The sequence below is a fragment of the Labrus mixtus genome, chromosome 4 (assembly GCF_963584025.1).
Source record: "Labrus mixtus chromosome 4, fLabMix1.1, whole genome shotgun sequence".
Taxonomy (NCBI): Eukaryota; Metazoa; Chordata; class Actinopteri; order Labriformes; family Labridae; genus Labrus; species Labrus mixtus.
This window is the reverse complement of record NC_083615.1, coordinates 7,225,880-7,249,752: the sequence shown is the minus strand read 5'-3', so window position 1 is coordinate 7,249,752 and position 23,873 is coordinate 7,225,880. Positions and strand designations below refer to the sequence as shown.

Genomic DNA, 23,873 nt, shown 5'->3' with positions numbered 1-23,873 from the left:
TGCAGTCAATTTCCATGAAGAAGCTACACAATTTGTTTTAGTTCCACAACAGCTCATATGCGTGAGAAAACCAGCTGGGGGCAGCCATGTCCTCTTCACAGCCTGTGCAGGGGTGAAGCTGCCAAAAGAGGACAGGCGCACGAGTGGGAGGCTCGGGTCTGTGAGTGTCAACTGAGAACTTGCACTGTTGCAGTTAACCTTCAAAGACAGCAGTGCTTTGACACTGGGGTCGGCCGGATCTGGGAAGACGTTACCCCGATAATCTACATCCTTCAGGGCCGACCATCTAAAATCAGGTAGGAGTATTTCAGTCTCAGCGGAAAGGGAGAGCAGATTTTCCATGACACAAAGAGTTAAAAATAACTCTGATTCTCACCATTGGGAGATTTAGTTTTCAGTCACATTAACACATGAAGAGTTCTTTCTTACTGCTGTACAACAGCATTCATTATTTATGTGTTAAATAGTTCATATATTTTTTTTTAGATATTTATCAGTTCATTTGTTTGTCTTTAAGTCAACATTATGTTGTGTTAAAGTAAATGTTCACTGTTAAAATCAGCATCTCTCATAAAACTTGGTCACAGCTTTTCTTCAGAAAGCAGTATGGAGGGTTCAGTTTGGGTTAGGACTTATTCACGAGGTTCCAGGTTAAAGTGAGAAGATCAGGTTAAGTTACTGAGATGGGGGACATATATTTCTGTCTGCTGGATGACATGTGACACAAGTTGTTAAGTATGTTTTCCCCATAACATATTTGATTTCACCTTTGAGCGCCTCCTTATGCTCTGTGATACTAACTTTTTTAATGCAGTTTGAAAACCATGTTGTCAGAACAGCACATGTATACTGTGTGGTTGTGTCAGAACTCCACCCTTTAAATCACATTTCACACCAAACGTGGAACCAAAGCAGACTGAGAGAAGAAATTCCTTCATTTGTATCCCAACAGACTAGTCTCAATCAGATATCACACTAATAGGCTTAAGTTTTCTGTGAGTATGAAGATAGCGGTGATAATACTCTCATGAAAGCAGTGTTGGAAGGTATGACCTGCTCTCGGAGAAGCTCATGTTAATTTGCTCGATTCAGCTGTTGTTGTTTTTTACGATCTTCTCAAGTGTTTTTTTTATTTTTGCCTCCCTGGGGTTAAATCAACAAGCAGTGAATTCATGTGTTCATTTCTCTTTTCAGGATGGAAGCTCAAGGAGAAAAAAGGCAAACCTGTGGGACAATTTGTCTGAAATATCTACTTTTTCTCTTCAATATTCTTTTTTGGGTAAGTAAACAAATAATCGTTACCCTTTCTCTGCATCTAGGACAACAGAACATTCTGTAAAGGGCACTGTGATAAGTTTAAATACCATAGATCCTAACTATTATCTTGTTCTTACAAGCTTTTAACAGCCCTCCAATCGCTTGACAGCTTGTACAATCTGTCACCTCTAAAGTTAAATATGGGAGAAAAACAACTTATTTCTAACACATTTATATTTCACCATAAGGTTTCTGTTAGCTACATGTTATTATACAGTGTGTTTTAAAAAGAGGGAATGAAACGTAAAGTCGTACAATATACCTTCATCGAAGCTACCGTTTTAGTTTTCTACACGTGTGTTGTCTTAATGTAAAAGTTCTTAGACATGTCTAATTTAAGGCCTTTAGGCTGACAGTGAAAAAAAAACAAGGCGTTGTCTCGTTCGCATCTGTCTGTGTCATAACTGCAAAAAACTAAGGTGGTGCATTCTTTATGCGAGCATCTGGTTTAAATTGGGCTGGTAACGTCTTCTTTCAGCTGGCAGGAGGGGCTGTGCTGGCAGTGGGAGTGTGGACTCTGATGGAGAAGAGTGACTACATCAGTTTACTCGACTCCAGCTTCTACTCCGCCTCAGCGTATATCCTCATAGCCGCTGGGGTCATCGTGATACTGACCGGGATCATCGGCTGCTGTGCCACTCTGAAAGAGATGAAGAGTCTTTTGATTGTGGTGAGGTGGCTCAGTCCCAAACAAACAAGCGTCCCGTTAGTGAGACTTCAACTTTTCATTTCAAAAACAACTAAAGCTTTCACCCACACGTTTACGATGTGTAATCCGAAACAGAGAAGGACACTTTTATGTTCCTGTTCACACACACACAACCTGAAAGTTAATCCTCAGTGACCTTTTGTCCTGTCTGAGGGTCAGCTCATTTTGTCAGACAGGAACGACAGAACAGACAGAGTCATGCAGAGTGTTTCTTTAAGAGATTAGATTTAGTGTGCTACTCATGGCAGAGGAATGAGGGGCATCACAAGTGGCTGCAGACAGAGAGACAGACAGACAGACAGACAGACAGACACGTGTGTAGTAGAGTAGTGAAAGGGTGTAATACAGAAGCAAAACTGCCCTGGCTCAGTGACATCATGTCTATTTCTATGTTCAGCACCTCCTCTTAAATGACTAACTTCTTATACCACAGTCACACATTGACAGATACTGTTAATGCTAAAATCTTAAAATCACATTTAATGGTATATTATAGAACAGAAATAAATGACAACCCCACCTGAAACCTGCTGGACTTTATATTTTTCATCATCAATTTATTATTCTCTGTTTCTCTTTTCCAGTATTTGATCTTGTTGCTAAGTATTTTCCTTTTGGAGATCATTGCTGGCGTGCTGGCTTTTATTAAGTACCAAGAGGTTAGTGCTTTTCTTCAGTTTTTGTGTTTGTAAGTATTGAACAACAGTTTTAAAAAATACTAATACTTAGACTAATACATCCTGATAAAGTACATGAAGCTTAACACCAGCTGATTACTTTATACGTTTGTTTACCATGTAGTTTATATCTCACTGCAGCTATCTGACTTGTTCTGTGTTAAATGTGTTTTTGTTGTTTAAATTATCCCTTAGCTTTATTTTAAACTCCATTCCTTAGTTTTCATCTTTCAAATGGTCTTGCCCTGCATGAAATAACTCTTTGTTGCTGCATTCTGTTATGAAACCTTCTCTGCATGCCTCTCCGAGCATGTTCTACGTTATTCCTGTTTTTTCATCCTTCTCACACATCTTCTTCTCCCTCCTTTCTCTCGCTGCAGTGTTTCCCTCTCTGCTACCAGGTAATCTGCTGCTACCTGTTTCCATTTAATATCAAACTGTTTCTCCAACAGGCTGATATGAAATGGTCTATTTCACCTCTGTGTTAGGAGAGCGATTAAACTATTTAGTTTTCTTTCTTTTTCTTTAAGAAGTGCTCATGTGGAGCAGAGAACGGGCTCAGAGGAGCTTTGCTCATATGTTCTGAGTTATGTGCAGTGCAGGCATTGCACAGGTACATAAGAATGTTACAAGGGGAGGGAGAAACTTGACCACAGAGTATTTTTACTGATGGGAGGGGATTTGAAGGTGACAGAACTATTTTCCTACACTATCACTGAAGTGCTTCTCCATCCTCACAGCTGGACGAGGAGCTCAGACAGAACCTGAAGGTGACCATGCAGCAGAAATACCAGCGGCCTGGCGAGGAGAGCGTCACGCAGGCTGTGGATAAACTTCAGCAGGAGGTGTGGAAGTGAGACTAATGTGAGACTGTTTAAATCACAAGCCTTTAAATACAACAGCCACATTTAAACTTGAAGAAGTCAGTGTCAAATGTCAGGTTGATCAAATCATTTTTCATTGAAATGACGCTTCTTTGTTTCTCCCTGCACTGGATCCTGCGCTCAGTTTAAATGTTGTGGCAGTCACAACTCCTCAGACTGGATGGGCAGTGTGTGGATCCAGGCCGTAGAAAATGAGCGACTTGTCCCTGACAGCTGCTGTAAAACTCCCAGTGACCTCTGCGGCCTCAGGGACCATCCCTCCAACATCTACAAGGTGGAGGTAGGCAGGGCTGTCCACATGTTTGTTGATTAATTGTATAAGAAATATGAACTATGACAGGATTTGTATTTATTTCCCTTTCTGTTGCTCTCAGGGAGGCTGCATTGTGAAACTAGAGGAGTTCATCCTGAGTCAGCTGTATATCCTGGGTGCAGTGGGAATTGGGATTGCGTTTCTACAGGTAAAGCACTACCCACTGAGCAAAATACAGATTAATAAGAACATCCCTTTTAATGTGCAAAATTCCAGAGGCTGATCTGCGAGTGATAATTTGTGTAAGTAATACGATCCTTGTGTCTTATTTCTTTCAGCTTGTTGGGATGATGTTTACTTGCTGCCTTTATCGAAGTTTGAAAGAAGATCCATACTGATTTTTGAAATATTTAATATCACAAAAGTAACATCAATAGTTGTAAAATGTTGGATTGAATACTTTGATGCCCCCAAAAATTACATGGATCCAAATACTGTGAAGTTGCCAATTAACAATTACCACCATGTTGAAAACACACAAGCAAAAGCAATATTTTATTGCTGCTGGGCAGCACTTTTCTTTTTCTGCTGGATCCCATTGCATGTTTAGAGTATCTTCCCTTTTATGTCAATATATTGTTGTATTTTTTTGAACTTGTAACCAAAGATAAAATAAAAAAGAGCAGACAAATATAAGCATGCTTTGATGATATCTTCTACCAGTTTGACTTGTTCTTTATCTGTGTTTTTTAAATGTATGTTTACCAAATGCATATTTTTAAAATGGATAATATTGTAACTCTTAATGTTGAAAAGTTCAAATAAAAATGTCTGGCATTAATTATTTCAATTTCATTTTTCACGTACAAACTTTTATTCTGAAATCGGTAAGCGGATGTTGTTGTCAGCTGACTGTTATGACTCTCTTCCTCCCCCGCGTATGATTTCTGTATGAATCCTCATAATTACGTTATTACTCGTTTAAGATAAAGCTGAACTATTTGATTTAGAGGGAACACGGAGACAAAGGAAATGTCTGCGAAACCAACTTGTTTGATAGTGGCGAGTGCTTCAGCTCAAGGTAGGTGCTTCACCTTTTACCCATCGATGTTACATCGGTTCATAATAATCAACACATGGACAGAGCTCAGTATTGAGTTCACTCTACCAGTTCAATCTCACTTAATCATCCGTTAGCCTGGTAGCTTTTCACGTAAACATAATTTACTAACTTTAGCTGGCCTATTACAATCCAGCTGGGATAGCAGCCCGCTTTCTGCCTCAGACCAGAGACACCATCAGACACGGAAATAACCTTTTTTTTTTTTTTTTTTTTTTTTAATAAACTGATGTGTTTTATTCCTTTAGGGGTGTCAGCAAAATCCTTCCATCAGTCCTTCAACCTTTGCTCCTCAGCGTTTAATCTCCAGACCGCCACACCTGGGGTAAGCATATTTCTATTTGAAAAACAAGCCATATGTTTAAATAAATATAAATAAATATATATTTTTATATATTTAATATATAATATAACATAAATATTACTATCTCTGAATTTCAGCACTTAATAAAATAAGTACAAATACAATCAAAGTCACGAGTTTGCCCAGATATGAGATGTTAAAAAATATTCTCTGTGTAAACTGCAGGCCGGCAGACAGTCAGTGTAGAGCTTAAATAATGAAGTGATAATCTATTAAATAACTTTCAGACTATTTTAATAATCAATGAATACATTTCATAGAAGAAAAGGAAAAACATTTAGATTTCTGGTTACGCCTCCTTAACAATAAACTGGATATATATTTGGGATGTGGTCAAAATAATCTCTGGCTGTGGTGTGTATATTTATATTTCATTTGTTCTGCAGGGTAAGCCAATAGATTTTGTTGGAGTCGATGAAAGCACTGCCAGATGGGTGCAGGACTTCAACGTTAAACCGTACGCAACACCAGCCAAACTGGAATCTATAGATGGTGAGAATACTCATGCATGTCATGATTTATTTTTTTGCTGGCTGTTTATATTTGTGCTGTTGTAGCTGTTTTTGATCTCTGATGAGTAAAGTAGCTGTGACTCTTTTTTTTTTTTTCAGGTGCAAGGTACCAGTCACTGCTCATCCCGGACTGCCCTGGAGCACTGAATGACCTGGCACACAGCGGCTCTTTGCACCGCATTCTCACACACTTCATCACTCACCAAAGTCAGTCTGAAGCTGTATTCAAAAGTATATATTTGATCTTTTTTTTTTTTAGAGACTTACAGGTTGCACTTTTGTCTGTGCAGAGCCGGTTTGTGCAGTGGGACAAGGAGTGTCGGGACTTTGTTGTGCTACTGAAGGACAGAGTTGGATCTTCAGCGGCTACAGCCTCACCGGGGTTAGTCTTCTTTAAGTAGACTTGAAGCCAGTTGATCCAGATATTTCTGATGTGTTCATTATATCTAATAACAGAATGTGTTTTTTTTAATTCAAGCCGTCAGTGTTTGAACTGGTGCGGAGGCCTGACTTTGCAAACCTGCCGTTGGTTGTGGAGGACTTTGTGAGAGACAGTGGAGGATCATACACAGGTGAGCTGACCTGCAGGGCACAGATTCATGTTCAGACAGCGTTTCTAAAAACCTTCTCACGTGTCTCTCTCTGTTTTACAGCAAGTCCAGAAGATGCTGTCCACGTAGTAATAGACAGACACCTCATCACGGGACAGAATACGCAGTCGACCTCACTTGCTGTAAATAATCTGATCCTGCTCTGTGGTGCCAAGTAAAAAAAAAAAAAACAGAATAAACACAACATCAGGATCAACTGCTGAGTCATTCCAAATTTATATTCATACAATTAAAAACATTCTGGAAGATTTGCGTCAGAACAGATGTTTGGCAAAACTGTAAATACAACCTGAAACCTGGTCAATTATAAAAGGAATACAATTAATAAAAAACACACGATCAAATGTGCCGATTTGAACATTTAAAAAAAGAAAACTTTCAGCATCAGGGATGGATGTAGTTTTGAGAAAGACCAGAAAAGGATGTATTTTCACAGAAAGCGAAAACCACATTCTTCAAGTGCAGAAATGGTTCGTGGTAAATAAAAAGCTAAAGAGCGGAAGATTTGGAATGAAGAGAGGCTGCCGATGTTTGTAGCAGGTGAACTCTGAAGGCCTAAGAACAACAGCATAACCCTTCTGTTGAACTGTCATATACATATTGATGATCATGCACCCTCTGTTGTTGAATTGAGATGTATTGCTCTCTGACTGGACTGTACAAGTTGATCTCCTTCAGTTGGTTTCATCCATGTGTTAAAAAAAAAAACAACCTTAAATACCATTTATCCACTTCTTATACCATTTGAATCTACAAATCCCAGATTTGTTCAAATTGATTTTTAAACCTTTAAAAAAAAGTTGAGAACAAGTCACTCACTCACAAAAGAAACGGTACACCAGCATACAGATCTTGATTTTTTTTTTTTTTTTTTTTTTGCAGCAACATGTTTAGGGGGAACACCCCCCCCCCCTCCTTGTATGTCCACAGTCTTCATTGGACTCTCATAGGAGATCATAGAAATAGTCCAGTCCTTGTCCCAGTTCCCACAAGGAGATCCCTGTTCCCAGCTCAGTTGCTAAAGAGATCCGCATGTAGAGTGACTGTAAAACAATTTGAATAATGTTAATCTCTTCACGTAGCAGTGCTTCTATTGAAAACATCACTTCACCTCATCAAACACAAATTAAAGCTTGAACGTGACTTGCCTTTAATGAGGGGTAGTACACCACGTGTTTGTCAGCATTGCTGAAATGACAAGTCACAGATATTTTTTTTAAAAGATGCTGCTAAACGTTTAAGGTTTTATTACTTTGTGGACTGTGAAGTGTTATTAATCAGTACCTCTTGTAACTGAGGTAATGCTCGCCAGAATATTCATCCCAAAGGTGTTTAGGCCGGTATTCTCGCAAAATCTCGATGTACCTGCATGAAAACAGAGACAAGCTTGAGACAGAGTGAAAGTCCCTGAAACTAATTTCCTCAATCAGCTTTTTACTTGCTTATCACATCATTTTTTTTTTGTGCTGTATAACACAGAGCATTTTCGTTCAAAGTTTGAAAAAGGTTTGCTGATGATTTCTGTAAGCTACACATTCACGTGTGTTTGTATTTTTCTTAAGACTCTTTTTTTTATTGTTTCAACAGGGGTGGTCCTTAATTAGAAAAAGAAGTCACTTGCTTTGGAGAAGCGATCTGGTAGCTGTTCGGTTCTTGCCAGAGCACTGTCAATCAAATCTGTTCAACCCCCACCCACACAGTGACATTTATTTTATTCACTGTTATATATTATATTTATATAGTTATATATTCACAAATTATGTTTATAATTGAGAAACTGGGGCTACAGACTAAAAGAGTGTGAAACCCTTGGAGGTGTAGAGTTAAGACAGGAGTGAGTTTCAAGTCCTCAGTAGCCTGCTCCACAAATATGCTTGAGGCTAGGAGCTCAAGATTATATGAACCAAAAAAACACACCTGAATCTCTATTGTTGGCACCAAGTTTGGTCTGGCCATTGGGTAATAAAATGAGGATGTTTCTGGTTCTGTGACATAGATTGAATCTTAAACTACCATCGTCAAAGTTCCAAACACACATACGTGACTTTAATGGCTAGAATATCAGACCTTCAGCATTATTCCTCACTATATTACCTTCCCCCCAGAATAGGCTCCGTTCCCTGGCTTGCAAAATCAAGGCCATATAAATTGAGTCCAAGCAGAATCTTCTGCCTCCACTGAGTGTCGGGTGCAAGCTGGAGGACACATTCTCTCACCCAGGGCAGAGGAGAGCTCGGGCCCGCTCTATTAAAAAAAAAAAAAAAAAAAAAAAGTAGATAACTCAAAAACATTACCTCAATAAAAGCTGTTAATCCACTATGAGTCCATGTACATCACATGTCTCTGACACTTACCTGGAACCACTAGAGTAGTCGTACGTCATGAGGCTGAATCCATCCACTACAGGGGCCAACTGCTCAAACTCCTCCTTGCCAAACATTCCCGGCTGACCTGCACTGATTTTTATGGAGTAGAAAAAAATGGAGAGAAGTCAGCAACTGTTTCTGTGATTTTTTTTTTTAGGCATCTATTGTTGCTGAAAGTCACCTCGTCACTGCAGGTGGAATGACTAGAATGCAGTCCAATCTTTTTGCCTTTAACGTCTCACACACGTGTTTCACCATGTGCACCAGCTCTCTGTATGGAGGAAATGTTCACGTTTGATTTGTGTTTTGGAAATCCCACCATGATGTCGATACTTGTTGTAAATCAGACACGTCAACAGAATCACTCACTTTCTTTTGTTACCTCCCAGCTGGCTCCACAGCTCCAAGGTGAAGCCATCGAAACCTTCAGTCTGCAAAGCCAGAGCTTCATTAACTCGACACAGGGGGAAAAAAAAAACATCACTGTCGCTGCAGCTAAACACAACACTTCATTACCTTTGCAACATCCACCAGCTCACTCCCAAGCTCCTCAATTTCATCTTCACTCCCCAGCACACTCATGTAGTCCTGGTAAGACCAGCCGTCAAATAACAGCCGTGGCACTAAGGGGGGAAAGAAATCGGACTTAAATATAAAACCACACTAAAAGAGCCTAATCTGAAATGACACGCTCTGACCAAAATGAACAGAACAGAGGTCAACTGTATGAAGGGAAGGAGGGACTTCCACTTACCCATCCTGACTTTTTTGTTAGACTTGCGTACAGCTTTGGCCCAGCCTAGGAAGACAAAGAAAATGTAGATACATTTGTTTGGTGTGAGGTTTTAACAACCGACTAAAATGATGGAGTAAAAAGCGTCCTCTGCCTGAGTCATGGTCATGGAGTCCTGTAACGTCAAAGGTTTCAGGGCCCCGTCGGCGGACCTGAAGCCACACTGGAGACACTGAAGTCAGTTTAGAGCCAAATGTTTTGGCAATGTCATAGCCGTGGGAATTCCACTGGAGAGAGAAGAAAAAGACACTAAATGTGGAGACTTAGTGAGTGAGAAAAAAAACCTTACTTCACTTAAGGATCAGAAGTATTAATCATTTTCATCATTGATTCATCTGTCAATCATTTCCCCTTATAAAACAGTTACTTGTTTTGCGTATAAAACTTGAAACACTGAAAAATACGAAATTCCAAGAAGCAGACGTGATAGTTCTAGTCGCTGGTTTTTGGCCACTAATCACGCCTCACACGCAGAACCTTCTGATCATACAAGGACGAGGCGTACCGATCTGTAGATCAGCCGGTATTATCTGATTCATCGGGTTCATCGTTGGTCTGTGTCTCCTGTTAAGTGCTGATGTGAGATTTATTTATTTTGATGACATTGAACATCCATTCAATGAAAAATATATTGATTTTGTGTGCCTCTACGTGTTTTACATGTTGACATCTGGCTCTTGATATGACTCACAGGAAAACCATCTTTACTGTGTAGAACACTGAATTAACAGATGTTTGTGTTTTCTGCTGGAAAATGATGAACGAATAATTGCTTGTTATAAGTTTCAGTTTTTCAGTAACAATTGTCAAACGTTAGTGTGAAAGTAAAGAGTTATTTCAAAGAGGGAATAGCTTATCAAACTTTGGAGCACTTCATATGGCTACCACAAATATTGACTCATGCAGCGGTTCAGCTTAACTTCCTGTTACGGATTTTAAATGAGGACTTTAGATTTTAGTTCTCTATCTTTAAAAAAAATATCTTGGGGAGTAACACACTCCATCCAAGTAGCAATACTCAAGCAAAAAGTGCATTAAGACAGACTTGGAAAATAACCCAACCTGTCCTTGTATACTGTGATAACAGTGTTGTCAATTTTGAAAAGCAACAAGGCGAATGTAGATGTCGCTGGGCTGGATTTCAGACTTACAGGAGTGACATATCCAAGAACTTGTCCTTGAAATGTTTTTTTGATGTGGGCACTGTGTCTCTTTTCCTCCTTCACAATGTCTTTCCAGTTAGGGTCTGACACAACAAGGCCTCTCTCCAACACAGACAGCTCAGGTGTTGACGCCTGAACAGTGAGAGCAAGAGAAAAGTCAGTGACAGACAAACATCATCAGAAAAAAGGACAGATGAAAAGGTGAGGATGTGGGCCCTTTTTTTTTTTTTTTTTTTTAACTGATTCTGGCCGTTTCAGGTGAGACAACAAACATGCAAATAGGTGACAGACTTGCAAACCTCACACCTGTTTAAAAGGCACAAGACTCTGAAGTGACTCACCTCGGCCTCTGCTTTATTGAACTTCTTCGCATCAGTTTTTGAAAGTGTGGCACTGACCAACCAGCAGCAGGAGATGGCGTGCAGCAGGAATAATGTCGTTCTCATTTCCAAAAAGTGCAGTGAAAAGGAATCAAGAAGCAGTTAAATACTAACATTGGTTAGCTCAGATCTGCTGCTGGTTTGCAGTGCAAGTGTTTCCTTCCTGAACAAGATTACTGAAAGATAAAAAATAAAAAAAAACACAGCATATCCTCCCGCGGTTTTGTATTCACACTGAAAATCGTGCACAAATGGGCCCGTTCATACCGCTATGACACACAGCCTGAATTAATAATAAACAGTATGGTTTCTGACTGTCGAGCGGTGGATCCCACTTTGATTGACAACTAAGCTCAACGTGTTTCTGGAGGGTCAACTCAGCTGATTCAACTTCCGCTCCGCTCGTTCAAAATAAAACGAGTAAGGAGTCATTTCTTTGCCTCTTCATCCATTTCAAGAGGGCTGCATGGAGAGACTTAAGACTGCAAATAATAAAAGGGGTGGAGGAGAGAAAACGAAGTGAAGGAGAGAGACATGGGAACAAGAGGCACAGGCTGTGTTCCATACTTATTTACAGTCTGTCATCCACGCAGCTAGGTGGCAGTGTAGCTGAACTGACATGTTAACATGCAAGCAGTGTGAAAGAAGTCAGTCCGAGTTAAACAACTCTCTGGTGTTATGCTAGATATCACTAGCAAATTGTCTCAATTCTGATTTAAATTGAGCTTTTCTTTGGTTGTTCATTCACGTATACACTTATGGGTAAGTGTTATTATCGCCTGCTCTCTGGATAAAGTGAAATGCTGCAGTGAAGTGTGCTTAGGAAGCGAACATGTCAGCATTGTAGGACATGAGAGCTACCTTAAGGAAGCTTGACTTGTATTTTAACTAATAAGCTTCACACTTTTCTTTATTTTCTTTAACCCTTAACGTCAACTATGGTCATATATATATATTACAGCTACACAAACCTTTGGCTGTTTATTACAAGTTGTATTGTATTGGATGTTGTAATGGTTGACAATGTGTCTTTGTACTAAATGAAAAGTGTACAACTAACTAAAAGAAATCTACCGCAATTAAAAGTTCTGCATTTATAATGTTAGTCCTGTACAAGTAGAAAAGTAAATCAGTAACTTCTAGGAGTCACATGATGACTCATTATGCAGCAGAATGATCCCGGTGTTTATTTTTTATTGCTATTATTATTAATCATGTTTTACCCTGTGGTTTAGTTTTTTGTTTTAGAGGTGTGGTCAAAGTAGGGCGAATATGTACATCTTAATTTCCCCTTTAATTTCACAATCAAATTGTGATGTGGGGTTAAATTAAGCTACAGTATTTACCTCTGAATTGTGGTGGATGAGTATGAACTGGAAAATCTAAATGTTTACATTTCTCAAATTTGTATTGTGTATAAATGCATGAATTTATATTTCACCACTTGTCTAATTACATTACAATAATAAGGCAAGGCAAGTTTATTTGCACAGCACATTTCAACAACAAGGCAATTCAAAGTGCTTCACACAAGACATCAAAAAGCACCATGACAGAGGAAAGAAAAGAAACATTAAAATAGAACATTAAAAAAATTAAAGAAATAAAAACAAAAATCACTGGAATTATTAAATCTGAACATATGTTCAAATGAAAATAATTCAAATGAAATTAATTGAAATAAATAAAGTACAAATATAAAATGAGTTAAAAGTTACAGTGCAGAGTTAAAATTTAAAATCTTATTAAAATTGTTTAATGAAAGGCAGCTGTAAACAGGTGTGTCTTCAACTTCCATTTAACAGAGTTTCAGCAGACCTGCAGTTTTCTGGGAGTTTGTTCCAGATATAAGGAGCAACAATAATATTGCAATATTATTATAACTAACATTCCTTATTCTCAATTTACAATATCAAGTTTATCACTTAAATGTGACCTGGTGAGTTTAAATGAACTGTTCCGGTATGTAAATAAGAACTGATGTGTTTTTCATGAACCTGTGCATTTACACTAATAACATATTTACTGTGTTCAGTTAAGGATGGCGGTTGAACAATTTGTGTCAAAAACACTTGAGCTTCTACAAGAGGAGAGGGAGGCTGAAATAGAAGAAACCAGGTATGTAAAATAATGCAACATTATGATGTAAACCTCGTGTAACACTTCTCATAATGTCAATAACGTCTCTGTCCAACAACAAAACAACAACATCGGTCTTTATTAAAAACAATCTATAATAAACCTGAGGCCTGGCAGAATATATCTGCGTTCAGATGGCAACAGTTTGTACTCTGTATAAAGGGGGTGAGTGCAGTCACCAAGGATAGCCTGTGCTTTCTTTGTGCCTCTGGCTCTGTATAAAAAATTCATCAAAACGAGTGCCAGCTATTTTACTGCACATTCTCACTATTTGTCCCAACCTCTTCCTATTTTTCAGATTTAGAGACTCAAACCAGCTGATAAAAGAGACAATTAAAATAGACCCAATAAACCGTGAATAAAACATTTTCAGTCATAATCAGCATCTTGGCTATTCTCTCTATGTCTGAGAGTCTTGTCTTGTCATACGTATAAGTACCCAAACCTGACGCAGACATTGCACATCCTCTACTTCTTTGTATTGATTCAGGTTTATAGATGTTAGTTGCTGCAGTCATAAATTCAAGGCTGCACATAGATAAACTGCAGGACTTTAACAGAGAGGGACAAATGTTTGAATTCATGCTGGAGTAGAAATGAGGCTGCTTGCTTGGGAAAACTCCAACAGGGATGGAGAGGATGTTATACAACTGTCTTTATCCAGAGTCCAAAGACAGACAGTCTACAGATATATAAATATATATATATATATACAAACAAATACAATGAGCCTACAATGTTTTTCCAACATTGTTAAAAAACAAATGTCAATGTTATCAGCTGTATAGAATGACAGGGCTTTTTGTTTGTTCCATTAGGATATGGCAGGAGAACATCTCTCTCAAGGATCTTCAAAGTAAAGGAGTTTGCCTGCTGAAGCTGCAGATAGGAAGTCAGTTCACGGGCCTCTATGGTCGCACAGTCATCGTCCTCGAGCCAAGGAAGCATCTTGGGTTCTCAACTCTGCCAAGCAACAGCTTTGGGCCTGGTGAGAAAGAGGAATTAAACAACGGATCTGTTAGTGGTGCTTTTCTTGTTGTGGCTTAATGTGAGTTTTTGGCTTCCTTTTTTTTTTTTATCACAGGAGATATAGTCGGCTTGTATGACACTGGCGGATGCACTGCAGCCTCGCAAATCAGCACAGGAGTAGTGACAAGGGTCAGCCAGGCTTCTTTAAGTGTGGCCTTTGATGATACGCAGGACGGCGGCAGCTTTGAAGACAACGCTCTTTACAATCTCTTAAAGTTGGCAAACGACGTCACATACAAACGAATGAAACAGTAAGTGACATCTGTAATGTTATCACCTGCAGCAAATCAGGTACAAGTGAGGTGAACCTCCCTGTGTGTTATGTGCTCGCAGGGCCCTGAATACATTAAATGGATACAGTAATGGACCAGCTGGCAATCTGATCAATGTTCTGTTTGGAGACACAACACCTTCTCAATCACAGCCAAGTAAGTCAAGCCTTACAAAACAAATAGTTCATGTAATTACACTGTGGAGCTTTAATTGGTAGTACATTTTTTACAGATGTATGCATGCTGTTAAAACTGATTTGAATTTGATGTTCTCTTATGTTGAAACAGATGAAGTTGAGTTCATAAACTCCAACCTGGATGATTCCCAGAGAGGCGCTGTGTCCTTCGCTCTGTCTCAGAGAGAGCTGGCTGTGATTCATGGACCACCTGGCACGGGCAAAACCACCACAGTGGTGGAAATAATCCTGCAAGCAGTCAAACAAGGCCAAAAGGTGCAGGAGAGTTACTTGTGCACATGTTTCTTCCACTGAATGGTTCAGTTACTTTGCTGTGTTTTGTTAATGTTACGCACACACGGTTGAAGTTCTCCTTGCAGCATCTATTAGTCTGAACAGGACTCTGCCTCTCTTCAGGTCCTGTGCTGTGCCCCCTCTAACGTGGCTGTGGATAACTTAGTGGAAAGGTTAGCTCGGTGCAAAGCAAAAGTCCTGAGGCTGGGTCACCCTGCCAGGCTGCTGGAGTCCATACAGAAACATTCCCTTGACGCCATCCTTGCTCAGAGTGACAATGCAAACATCATTGCAGACATCCGTAAAGACATGGATAAAGCTTTTGTAAGTGTTACTGCATGTGCGCCTGCTGTTGTTATTGTTGTGTGATGAATAATAACATGGTGAGTATTTTGTTGTCTAGATGGGAATGAAGAAGATGCGTGAAAAAGCAGACCGAGGGAACTTCAGAAGGGAAATAAAGGAGCTAAAAAAAGAACTGAAGACCAGGGAAGCAACAGCCATCACTCAGATCCTTAAAAGTGCTGATGTCGTCTTATCAACAAATACGGGTCAGTAATGGCTCCGAGTGAAGAAAATGTGATTGCTGTCATTGCGCTGATGATGAAAAGAAATTAGAGGGCACTTGTGTGTGTGTGTGTGTGTGTGTGTGCAGGTGCTTGTGATGACGGCCCTCTGAAGTTCCTGCCGGCGGAGCATTTTGATTGGGTGGTGATAGACGAGTGCGCTCAGGCCCTGGAGAGCAGCTGCTGGATCGCTCTGCTCAGAGCACGCAAGTGCATTCTGGCCGGAGACTACAAGCAGCTACCGCCTACAATCAAATCACAAAAGTAAAAAAACAAACAAAAAGGTTTTCTGAATAAATATTTGTATAAAAAAACAACAATATTTAAGATTTGTCCTGTGACCAGTTTGACATCCTACATTTTATGTCTACAGTAAGCCTTCTTATGTTCAGGTTATCAGATTGATACAGGGCTCTCCTAACAAGACACAGGAGAGATACAGACAGATATTTTTGGGCTTTTTGTGCCTTTAATGGAGAGATAGGACAGTGGATAGAGTTGGAAATCAGGGAGAGCGAGAGTGGGGAATGACATGCAGGAAAGGCGCCACAGATTGGATTTGAACCTGGGCCGCCCGCTTGGAGGACTACAGCCTCCATACATGGAGTGTTAAGCTAGACTGCGTCAGTTCCTGTTATAGATTGGAACTTCATTCGTTATGAACTGAGGGGATGGGAAGAGTAATGAAGTCTTGAGGACATCAGAAATGCACTGCACTGTTAACATGACATCTTACTTGACAGGGCTGCATCAAAAGGCCTGTCCCTCAGCCTCATGGAAAGACTAATCCAGATGTGCGGGGACTCCGTGGTGCGTATGCTAACAGTTCAGTACCGCATGAACAGCGCCATCATGGAGTGGGCCTCCAAAGAGATGTACCAGGGAAGACTGACCGCTCACAGCTCTGTAGAGGGACATTTGTTAAAGTGAGTGTGAACTTCGACATGGAGATTGTCCCTCTTTTGTGTTTTGGTTGAACGAATGGCTCAAAGAAGCAAATGTTTGTGCCTTTTGTTGAAAAAAAAAAAAGAGATCTACCAGGAGTCGCCTGTGTTGAAGAGACCAGCACGCCGCTGCTTCTTGTCGACACCGCAGGCTGCGGTCTGAGTGAGATGGAGGTCACAGATGAACAGTCCAAAGGCAATCAAGGTTGGTCAGTTAGGTTGTAAGAGAACCGTTTGATTACAGTCCTTGTGTAGTGGGATCTAACCGTTTGTTACTTGATTTTCAGGTGAGGTGGATATAGTTGATCTGCACATTAAGACCTTGATTGAAGCTGGGTTAAAAGCCAAAGACATAGCTGTTATTGCTCCGTACAATCTACAAGTAAGTCACTGACTTGAGGAATTGTGTCTTGCGTGCATTGTGTCATGGCAATAATGCAGAATTTCATTGTCCATATGTCTCAGATAAAAGATAGAGATTTTCTCAATGATGTAAATAACATAAATCAAAGTATAAAATGTTGAGTTAAACAAGAACAAGTTTGTTTTCTGAAAACAAATCAGTGAAGCCGATTTGTATGGTTTTATCTCTCTAAAGGTGGATCTTCTGCGTCAGAGACTTTCTGCTAGACATCCAGAGCTGGAGATCAAGTCAGTGGACGGATTTCAGGGCAGAGAGAAGGAGGCTGTGGTGTTGTCGTTAGTTCGATCCAACAGAAAAGGTATGTTTCTTTCTGTTAGGAAATTTTGACTTTTTCTGCCATACCGTGTTAATGTTAGCCGCGTGTGTGTGTGTGTGTGTGTAGTGTGTCTCAACAACAGTGAAAACATTGTACTGCCTCTGGGATTAAAAAATGATTCATTAAAGCTTCTTAATCTTACACACAAGGGGCTGGGGTTAAATTGGTTATTACTATTTTTTTCTATTTCATATTTTGGCTTTTAACCATGAAAACAAGATGAGCTAAATTCTATTATAATTAATCAGAATTCATTTCCAATAGCAATAAGGATCTCTATTTGTGTTGTGTTATAAATCCAGCTCAGCCCTTTCCTTTATAGCGATGTTTTTTGGTCCCTCCCTATCAGCAGAATCCAGTTTGTATGGATTCAGGCAGATGGTAGAACAAATGACATCCTCTAGATGGAACTTTGAAACAATCAGGACAAGAAAATTATAAGCACGCTTTGGCCCAGATTTTCATCATTGAAATAGTTTTTACTGTCCTGCCCACATCCATCTAAATGATGGATGGTTTTCCATGTCTGTCTGAATACATACAACTGAATACAATACTGTGAATGCATCATGACACATCTGGGATGTGGTTAAGTCATTGGGATCTCAATGATATTTTTTTTTTTTTAAGGGGATGTTGGATTTCTGGCCGAGGACAGAAGGATAAATGTTGCTGTAACACGTGCCAGACGTCACATTACTGTGGTCTGCGACACCCAAACTGTCCAGAATCATCCTTTCCTGAAGTCCCTCATTCTTCACATGACTGAGTTCGGCACGGTCAGAACGGCATTTGAGTACATCCAGGACATCGTGCCACAAAACTACACCCGCGACCAGAAGGACATCAAGCCCAATACATCTTCCAGCAACTCTGCGACCACCAAACAGAAGGTCAAACAGCCGCCTCCCAACAAGATGAAACCAGGACAGAAGACATCTAGTGATGATAAAAGTACCGGTACGAAGAGGCACACAACATCCTGTCTATCTGCACATGAGGAGGAGCAGAAGAAGCAGAACAGACAAATAGAGATCAGACAGCAGGTGGAGAAGTTTCTCAAGGACTTAAATCAAAGTGAACTCCAGTTTCCATCATCGTTCAACTCTCATGACCGCCTGCTGGTCCATCAGATCGCTGAGGAGCTGGGACTGGTGCACGAGAGTAAAGGTGAGGGGAAGGACCGGTGTATCACTCTGTCCAGGCGCCCGGAGTCATCACCTTCTGAGCTGCAACTACAAGAAGCAGAAGTAGCCCACGAAGAAGAACCACCACTCCCAAATACCAGTAGCGAGACACTTCGTCAACCTCTGCTGGACCTGAAAAGTTTACATTTGGAGCGGATGAAGAGGGAGCAGCAGAAAAGGGAAGAAAATGCTCAACAAAAAAAGCAACAGAGCATTCCTCTACCAGCTCAGTCATCAAAGAAACCAAAATCAGCTAAAGGTTAGAATTAGAAACATCTAGCATTCAAATCTTTTCTAACTTCTTTCTACTCCTAATGTGCCCGCTACACCTCAACTCTTTCTCTTTCTCTTTTTTCACCCAGGAAAGAACCGCACGAAGGCAGGCGCCTGCGACATCGCCGCCGCTGCTGCTCCAGATGAGGACTTTGATGCGCTTATCAATGCTGTCAGGAAGGCTGAAAGTGTATGCAGTTTCGTCAAATGTAAAGCTTCGGTGTTAACACTCGGACAGCTTTGCATGTTCTGCAACAGGCAGTTCTGTCTGAGTCATCATATACCAGAGGTAAGACAGGAACAGGCTCCAAAGTACTGTTTGTTTTTGTTTTTTTATTGTTATTCACACGTTTTACAGCTGGGATTAACCTCATTTGAAAATGCAGGTGCATATTAAAAAAAAAAAGAAATACTCCAGGAAAGTGTCTTATTTTAACTATATGCACTATTTGACCATAAAATGACAGAATACATAGTTATGTGTGTTTTTTATTTAGTAATTTCCTGATCAGATTTTTCCTTTTCCAGGTTCACGGCTGTGGAGATAAAGCCAAGTCCCATGCTCGGATGAGAATAAGTAAAGAAGGTGTTCTTTATGCAGGGAGTGGGAAGAAAGACAAATCAATGGACCCTAATAAGAAAGCCTATCTGCAAAGGAAACTGGACTCCAAACTGAAAGATATGGCATCACAGAGAAAACCAAAAAACAACGAGGAGAGTTAATGATAGCGTATAAACTCAAGAAATGAACTGATCTGCAGAATTTGTTCTAAAAGTGATTAAACAATTCAAAAAGTCAGTGAAGTAGTCCTTTTTGTTTGATCCAGTATAAGTGCTTTCATAACAGTCATGTTACACAGTATCATACTGTTTGATGCTTAATGTTCAGGGCCCTGTTGTTCTAAAAAGCAAACCAACAGGATTAAAGCTATTGGATAGGATTAAAACCTGAAGTTGGGTTGTTCAAAAGCAACATTTTTAAAAGGTAGTTGATATTTTATAACATTGTTTAAATACATTCCCCACTAGAATAATGTAATGTTTCAGTGACAAGGTAGATGAGCTTCACATTTAGGGCTAAATAATAATAAAGGAGTTTTTCTGTCCTAAAATGTTTCAAGCATTAAATGGTTCATTAAGAGTAAAAAAAAAAAAAAAAAGTAACTGAGGATCTTTCTATGGATTTTGGGACCCCCTGTGGACAATTACTGTATATGTAGTGTGATGAAACATACATTGGCTAAAAAGCACTTTAAATTGGGATTTGATCATCCTTAAGAGTGTGAAGCTGGATCAGGTAATCTTTTTTTTATTTTTTTTGAAAAGCCGGTACAAAAGTGAGCTGGAAGAAAAAAAAGTGGACAAATCCTTTTTATCCGCTTAAAACCTTCTGAACTATCAGGCCCAGGACAGGAGTGCAATCAATATTTGAACCATGCAGCATGTTCCTTATTCTTCCAGTTGTAGCAGCTACAACGTAAAGCCACCTGCAGCGCGTGAGCTTATTCTAACACCACACGTATTGACAGAGGACAGATAGTCAATGGGCTGGAGATTTTTTCCTCATCATACAGCCCAGGGGAGAAATAGGGGAAAATCTTCTCTGTAAATCTGTCATGGAACGTGTGGATTGTTGTCAAATCAGTCGCATTAATGAAGACTACTTTCCCTCTGTCATAGTCCACTTTAATAGTAATCCTCTCAGGCTTGTGTTTCAACACAAGCCTGGTGCGAGGCGAGGTCTCGGCCCAGTATGAGTCTCCGTTTAGCAGGCCGATCACCCAGAATCCCTCAGTGGGGTTGAGGAAGACAGCGCTCTTCCTGTTGATTGACTCCTGGGCCACACCGATGTACCAGTCTTTGCCTTGGCCCACATCTACAGTCCAGCTGTGTTTTCCCCACGTGAAGCCGGTGGCACCCAGCGCACACACGCGGTTGGTGCAGCGCTCAGGGTTGTCAGGTAGGAGCTGCTTCTTGCTGTACTGCACACAGGTCAGCTCCTCAGAGCACCTCAGGTTGGACTGAGCAGTGTTTGGATCCAGAGTGATGGGAACTGCACGTGTAAACAAACATCAATACAGGGAGAAAACTGAAAAAATAATAATGATCCATAACTGACGTTGTGTCTGTTTCCCACCATGTTTGACGGTGTCAGCCATCTTCCTCCACACTCTGTACCCCAGTAACCCCAAATGTTGTGCAGAGTTGATCAGGATATCTCTGATGCACTCCGGCTCCCGGATGACACATTTGACACTGAAACATGTTGAAATAATCACAACATTGTCTTCTGGAGTCATTGCTAAGTCTAACTAACAGTAACTTCCACTGACCTTTTCTTTGTCTGCTTGTAGTCCTTAATGAGCCACACAAAGAAAGTGGAGTTAATACATCTCATCAAAACAAAGTGAATAGTTACATGCACTGTTATGCAGCTGACTGCATTCAAAAATAATTTAAAGAAATGTTCTTGAGCTACACGTCACATATGTTTTATCAATAATTTACTACATGGACTTTTAGGGTTAGCACTATAAATGTTGAATAATATTTGTAAGTGCAAGACTACTGCAAATCATCATCAGTGATAAAAAAAAAAGAAGTCATGTCAGCACACTGACTCCAAACCACAAAATCATTGTACTTGACAAAGTTTCATTACAGGTCAGAGCTTCTTTTAAAAAATGCGGAAAAAATGGTCACAACAGCCATATTTAAACCAATCAGCTGTTCAACTCTAAAATACAAATGTGTGTTAAACCATCCAATAAGTCATTCAATTTGACACATTAGTCATACATGGTCTCCAGTCCAGTCCAATTTTATCATAACTCTGATGTTCCACTGGCTTTTTATTTAGTGCCACCATCAGATCAAAATGTCATTTTGTCCGGTACTTTGGTGTATGACCTGATATCCACAAAACTAAGGATAATCTGCTCAACCTCAGCTAAATACTTCATACAAATGAGCAAATACAGGCCAGAGAACATGTTAAACTTACATAGGGAACACGCTCAATTTTAAACCTGATTAACATAACAGCAGCAGTTCTCCCATAAATACTACTTTTACAAAGCTTCTACATTTTAAGTGTTTGTTGATATTGTTAGAAAGGCGATAATTCTACTTTACATTTAATACTGAGGTCGTAGTGGGTGTTGGTGGTGTGGAGTACATTTTTAGGAAGTGCATAAGGAACACCTTGACACCGGCCCTTGAAGCAGAGGTCCTAGATTCTACTCCCACCCTCAGTCAATCAGTCAATCTTCATGTGTAAAGCGTCAATTTATAACAAATGTTATCTCAAGACACGTTACAAAAAGCAGGTAAAAGACCTTACTTTCTGTTCACCCTGGGCCCTTTACCAAGTCATCCACCATTTTCTCATCTTTCTCACCTGTGTCCCCCCCCCCAGCCCCAAAAAACAAGTTTTAAATGTTTATGATATTTGGCAGGTTGAATGTTTAACTAAAGCTGTCATCACAGAGTCTATCATCCTGTGTGACACTTAATAAATCCTAATGTTTTGCCTCTAAAGATATTTATATATTGTGACCATTTTCAACATTAAAACCTTGAGACCTTTCAACTGAAACTGATTTGTTATCCATTTAAAAAAAAACAGTTGTAGTTTGGAGTTGGTGTTCAGATATAATGTGTTAACAACGCCTCTTAATGTACCTGTAAGAAAGGTACATCCCTCCTTCTGAGGGCCGTCTCGATATCACTGATGGTGGCGGAGAGGGTTTTGATCTGGTCCTTGAGGTTTTCCAGCTTCTCGCTCATCACCTGCTTCTTCACTTCCTCCTCCTGTTTGAGCACCGTCAGCCTGGTGTTTTCCTCCTCTAACAGGAACAGGTGTAGCTTCTCAAACTCCTCCTTAATCGCTCTCTCACACTGATCGGTTTGGGTCTGTGGTGATGAGTGAGCGGGTTATTTAAAGCACTAAACAACAGGAATGTGGATGTGTTGTGCTCGCAGACTTTCCTAGTAGTGCACCGCACGCATTATTACTGGCACAACATTTGTACTGACTTCCTACCTGTATGTAGCTCCTTGTTTCCTCCCACTGCCCCTTTGTCTTGTTTAGCATTCTGAGCTTTTTCTTGAAGGGCTCCAGCATGTCTGATATTTCTTTCTGAAATGTTCACAGAAGAATCACGAGTTAAAGTCTGAAGCTGAGGCAACTTATACTGAAATTGGCTGCTTTCCCTGGTTTTATCATTCATCATCTTACTAAGTTTGTTTGAAGTTTTGACACTTGAAGATGTCTTATTGGCCCCTGGGACATTTCTTCATGAACATTTGTCACTATTTAAACAATGCTGATGTTTAACAGACTCAATGATTAACAACTGGTATATAAATGGATAATGAAAGTTATCGTGTAACACTGTGGACTAAACTGAACAACCACTGTGTTGGAGTGAATTTTAAGTAAACATCACGCTACCTTTTTCTGTCGTGCTGCCTCCTCCAACGGGCCGAACTTGTGAACTTTATGCTTTGATGATGTTTGGCAGACGAGACAGATGGGCTCGTCGTCACTGTGACAAAAAAACTGAAGCTTCTCGGAGTGAATACAACAAACTTCCAGATTCCCGGTCATCATCTGTGTTCGATATTTGTCCGAAGCTATCTTTAGTTGCAAATTGACAGGAGGCCTCCCAGTCCCAGCCACGGCACGACACACAGGACATTCTCTGCATCCTTCCAATTCCCAGAATTTCTGTAAACAAAGTTTACAGATATTGTGGTCACAATTTAAGACAACGGGAATCCAGTAAATCCCCTTGCACTGAGGACAAAGCAAGTCCTCTTCAGACGGTGAACCTGTTGCTGCCATCAGTGTGAAGTGTTCCTGTAAGTGGAATTCAAGGATATCTTTCTTCCTGTTACTCAGGTGTTGAATGTAGGCGGTACAGTGTTGTTGAAAGTTAAGGTAAATGCAGGAAATACTAGTATGACTGGTTGAAGACATATTTCCACATACTGAGCGTCAAATCTGTCACTGTTATGTCACAGCAACAGACTGACATCCACTTTCAATTTGGTAATACAATAAACAAAATCTTTTAAAACATGTAAGCCTACATGAAAA

At 40.1% G+C, this 23,873-nt stretch overlaps 5 protein-coding genes across 7 annotated transcripts; 3 read left to right on the top strand and 2 right to left on the bottom strand.

The window, feature by feature from the left end:
* Window positions 1-57: 57 nt before the first annotated feature.
* Window positions 58-4,681, top strand: cd151 (CD151 molecule). Of its 2 annotated transcripts, XM_061035496.1 has the most exons (9): window positions 58-296; window positions 1,195-1,279; window positions 1,796-1,987; window positions 2,611-2,685; window positions 3,084-3,104; window positions 3,444-3,548; window positions 3,712-3,867; window positions 3,962-4,048; window positions 4,179-4,681. In XM_061035496.1, exons 1-9 carry the CDS (start codon window positions 58-60, stop codon window positions 4,236-4,238), a joined length of 1,020 nt encoding a protein of 339 aa, XP_060891479.1. In that variant the 3' UTR covers window positions 4,239-4,681. The 2 variants fall into 2 exon arrangements, with proteins under 2 accessions (XP_060891479.1, XP_060891480.1); XM_061035497.1 differs by lacking the exon at window positions 3,084-3,104.
* Window positions 4,682-4,746: 65 nt separating this feature from the next.
* On the top strand, window positions 4,747-6,643 carry gatd1 (glutamine amidotransferase class 1 domain containing 1). The gene is made up of 7 exons (XM_061035498.1): window positions 4,747-4,921; window positions 5,209-5,285; window positions 5,711-5,816; window positions 5,936-6,043; window positions 6,127-6,218; window positions 6,315-6,408; window positions 6,490-6,643. Exons 1-7 carry the CDS (start codon window positions 4,873-4,875, stop codon window positions 6,603-6,605), a joined length of 642 nt encoding a protein of 213 aa, XP_060891481.1. The 5' UTR covers window positions 4,747-4,872; the 3' UTR covers window positions 6,606-6,643.
* On the bottom strand, window positions 6,640-11,621 carry chid1 (chitinase domain containing 1). The gene is made up of 12 exons (XM_061035503.1): window positions 11,111-11,621; window positions 10,758-10,901; window positions 9,701-9,833; window positions 9,568-9,612; window positions 9,330-9,436; window positions 9,183-9,244; window positions 8,995-9,084; window positions 8,802-8,903; window positions 8,542-8,691; window positions 7,732-7,812; window positions 7,596-7,635; window positions 6,640-7,490 (listed from the first exon to the last, which is right to left on the bottom strand). The coding sequence occupies exons 1-12, from the start codon at window positions 11,213-11,215 to the stop codon at window positions 7,392-7,394; spliced, it is 1,158 nt and encodes a 385-aa protein (XP_060891486.1). The 5' UTR covers window positions 11,216-11,621; the 3' UTR covers window positions 6,640-7,391.
* Window positions 11,622-11,766: 145 nt separating this feature from the next.
* On the top strand, window positions 11,767-19,568 carry ighmbp2 (immunoglobulin mu DNA binding protein 2). The gene is made up of 16 exons (XM_061035484.1): window positions 11,767-11,911; window positions 13,185-13,267; window positions 14,107-14,276; window positions 14,373-14,568; window positions 14,651-14,745; window positions 14,878-15,041; window positions 15,183-15,383; window positions 15,463-15,610; window positions 15,715-15,889; window positions 16,369-16,551; window positions 16,656-16,774; window positions 16,857-16,951; window positions 17,168-17,291; window positions 17,940-18,755; window positions 18,859-19,058; window positions 19,298-19,568. The coding sequence occupies exons 2-16, from the start codon at window positions 13,191-13,193 to the stop codon at window positions 19,490-19,492; spliced, it is 2,958 nt and encodes a 985-aa protein (XP_060891467.1). The 5' UTR covers window positions 11,767-11,911; window positions 13,185-13,190; the 3' UTR covers window positions 19,493-19,568.
* Window positions 19,569-19,570: 2 nt separating this feature from the next.
* Window positions 19,571-23,655, bottom strand: LOC132972567 (zinc-binding protein A33-like). 2 transcript variants are annotated; one of them, XM_061035491.1, is made up of 6 exons: window positions 23,226-23,655; window positions 22,815-22,910; window positions 22,454-22,684; window positions 21,103-21,125; window positions 20,907-21,025; window positions 19,571-20,822 (listed from the first exon to the last, which is right to left on the bottom strand). In XM_061035491.1, the coding sequence occupies exons 1-6, from the start codon at window positions 23,616-23,618 to the stop codon at window positions 20,272-20,274; spliced, it is 1,413 nt and encodes a 470-aa protein (XP_060891474.1). In that variant the 5' UTR covers window positions 23,619-23,655; the 3' UTR covers window positions 19,571-20,271. The 2 variants fall into 2 exon arrangements, with proteins under 2 accessions (XP_060891474.1, XP_060891475.1); XM_061035492.1 differs by lacking the exon at window positions 22,815-22,910.
* Window positions 23,656-23,873: the final 218 nt, after the last annotated feature.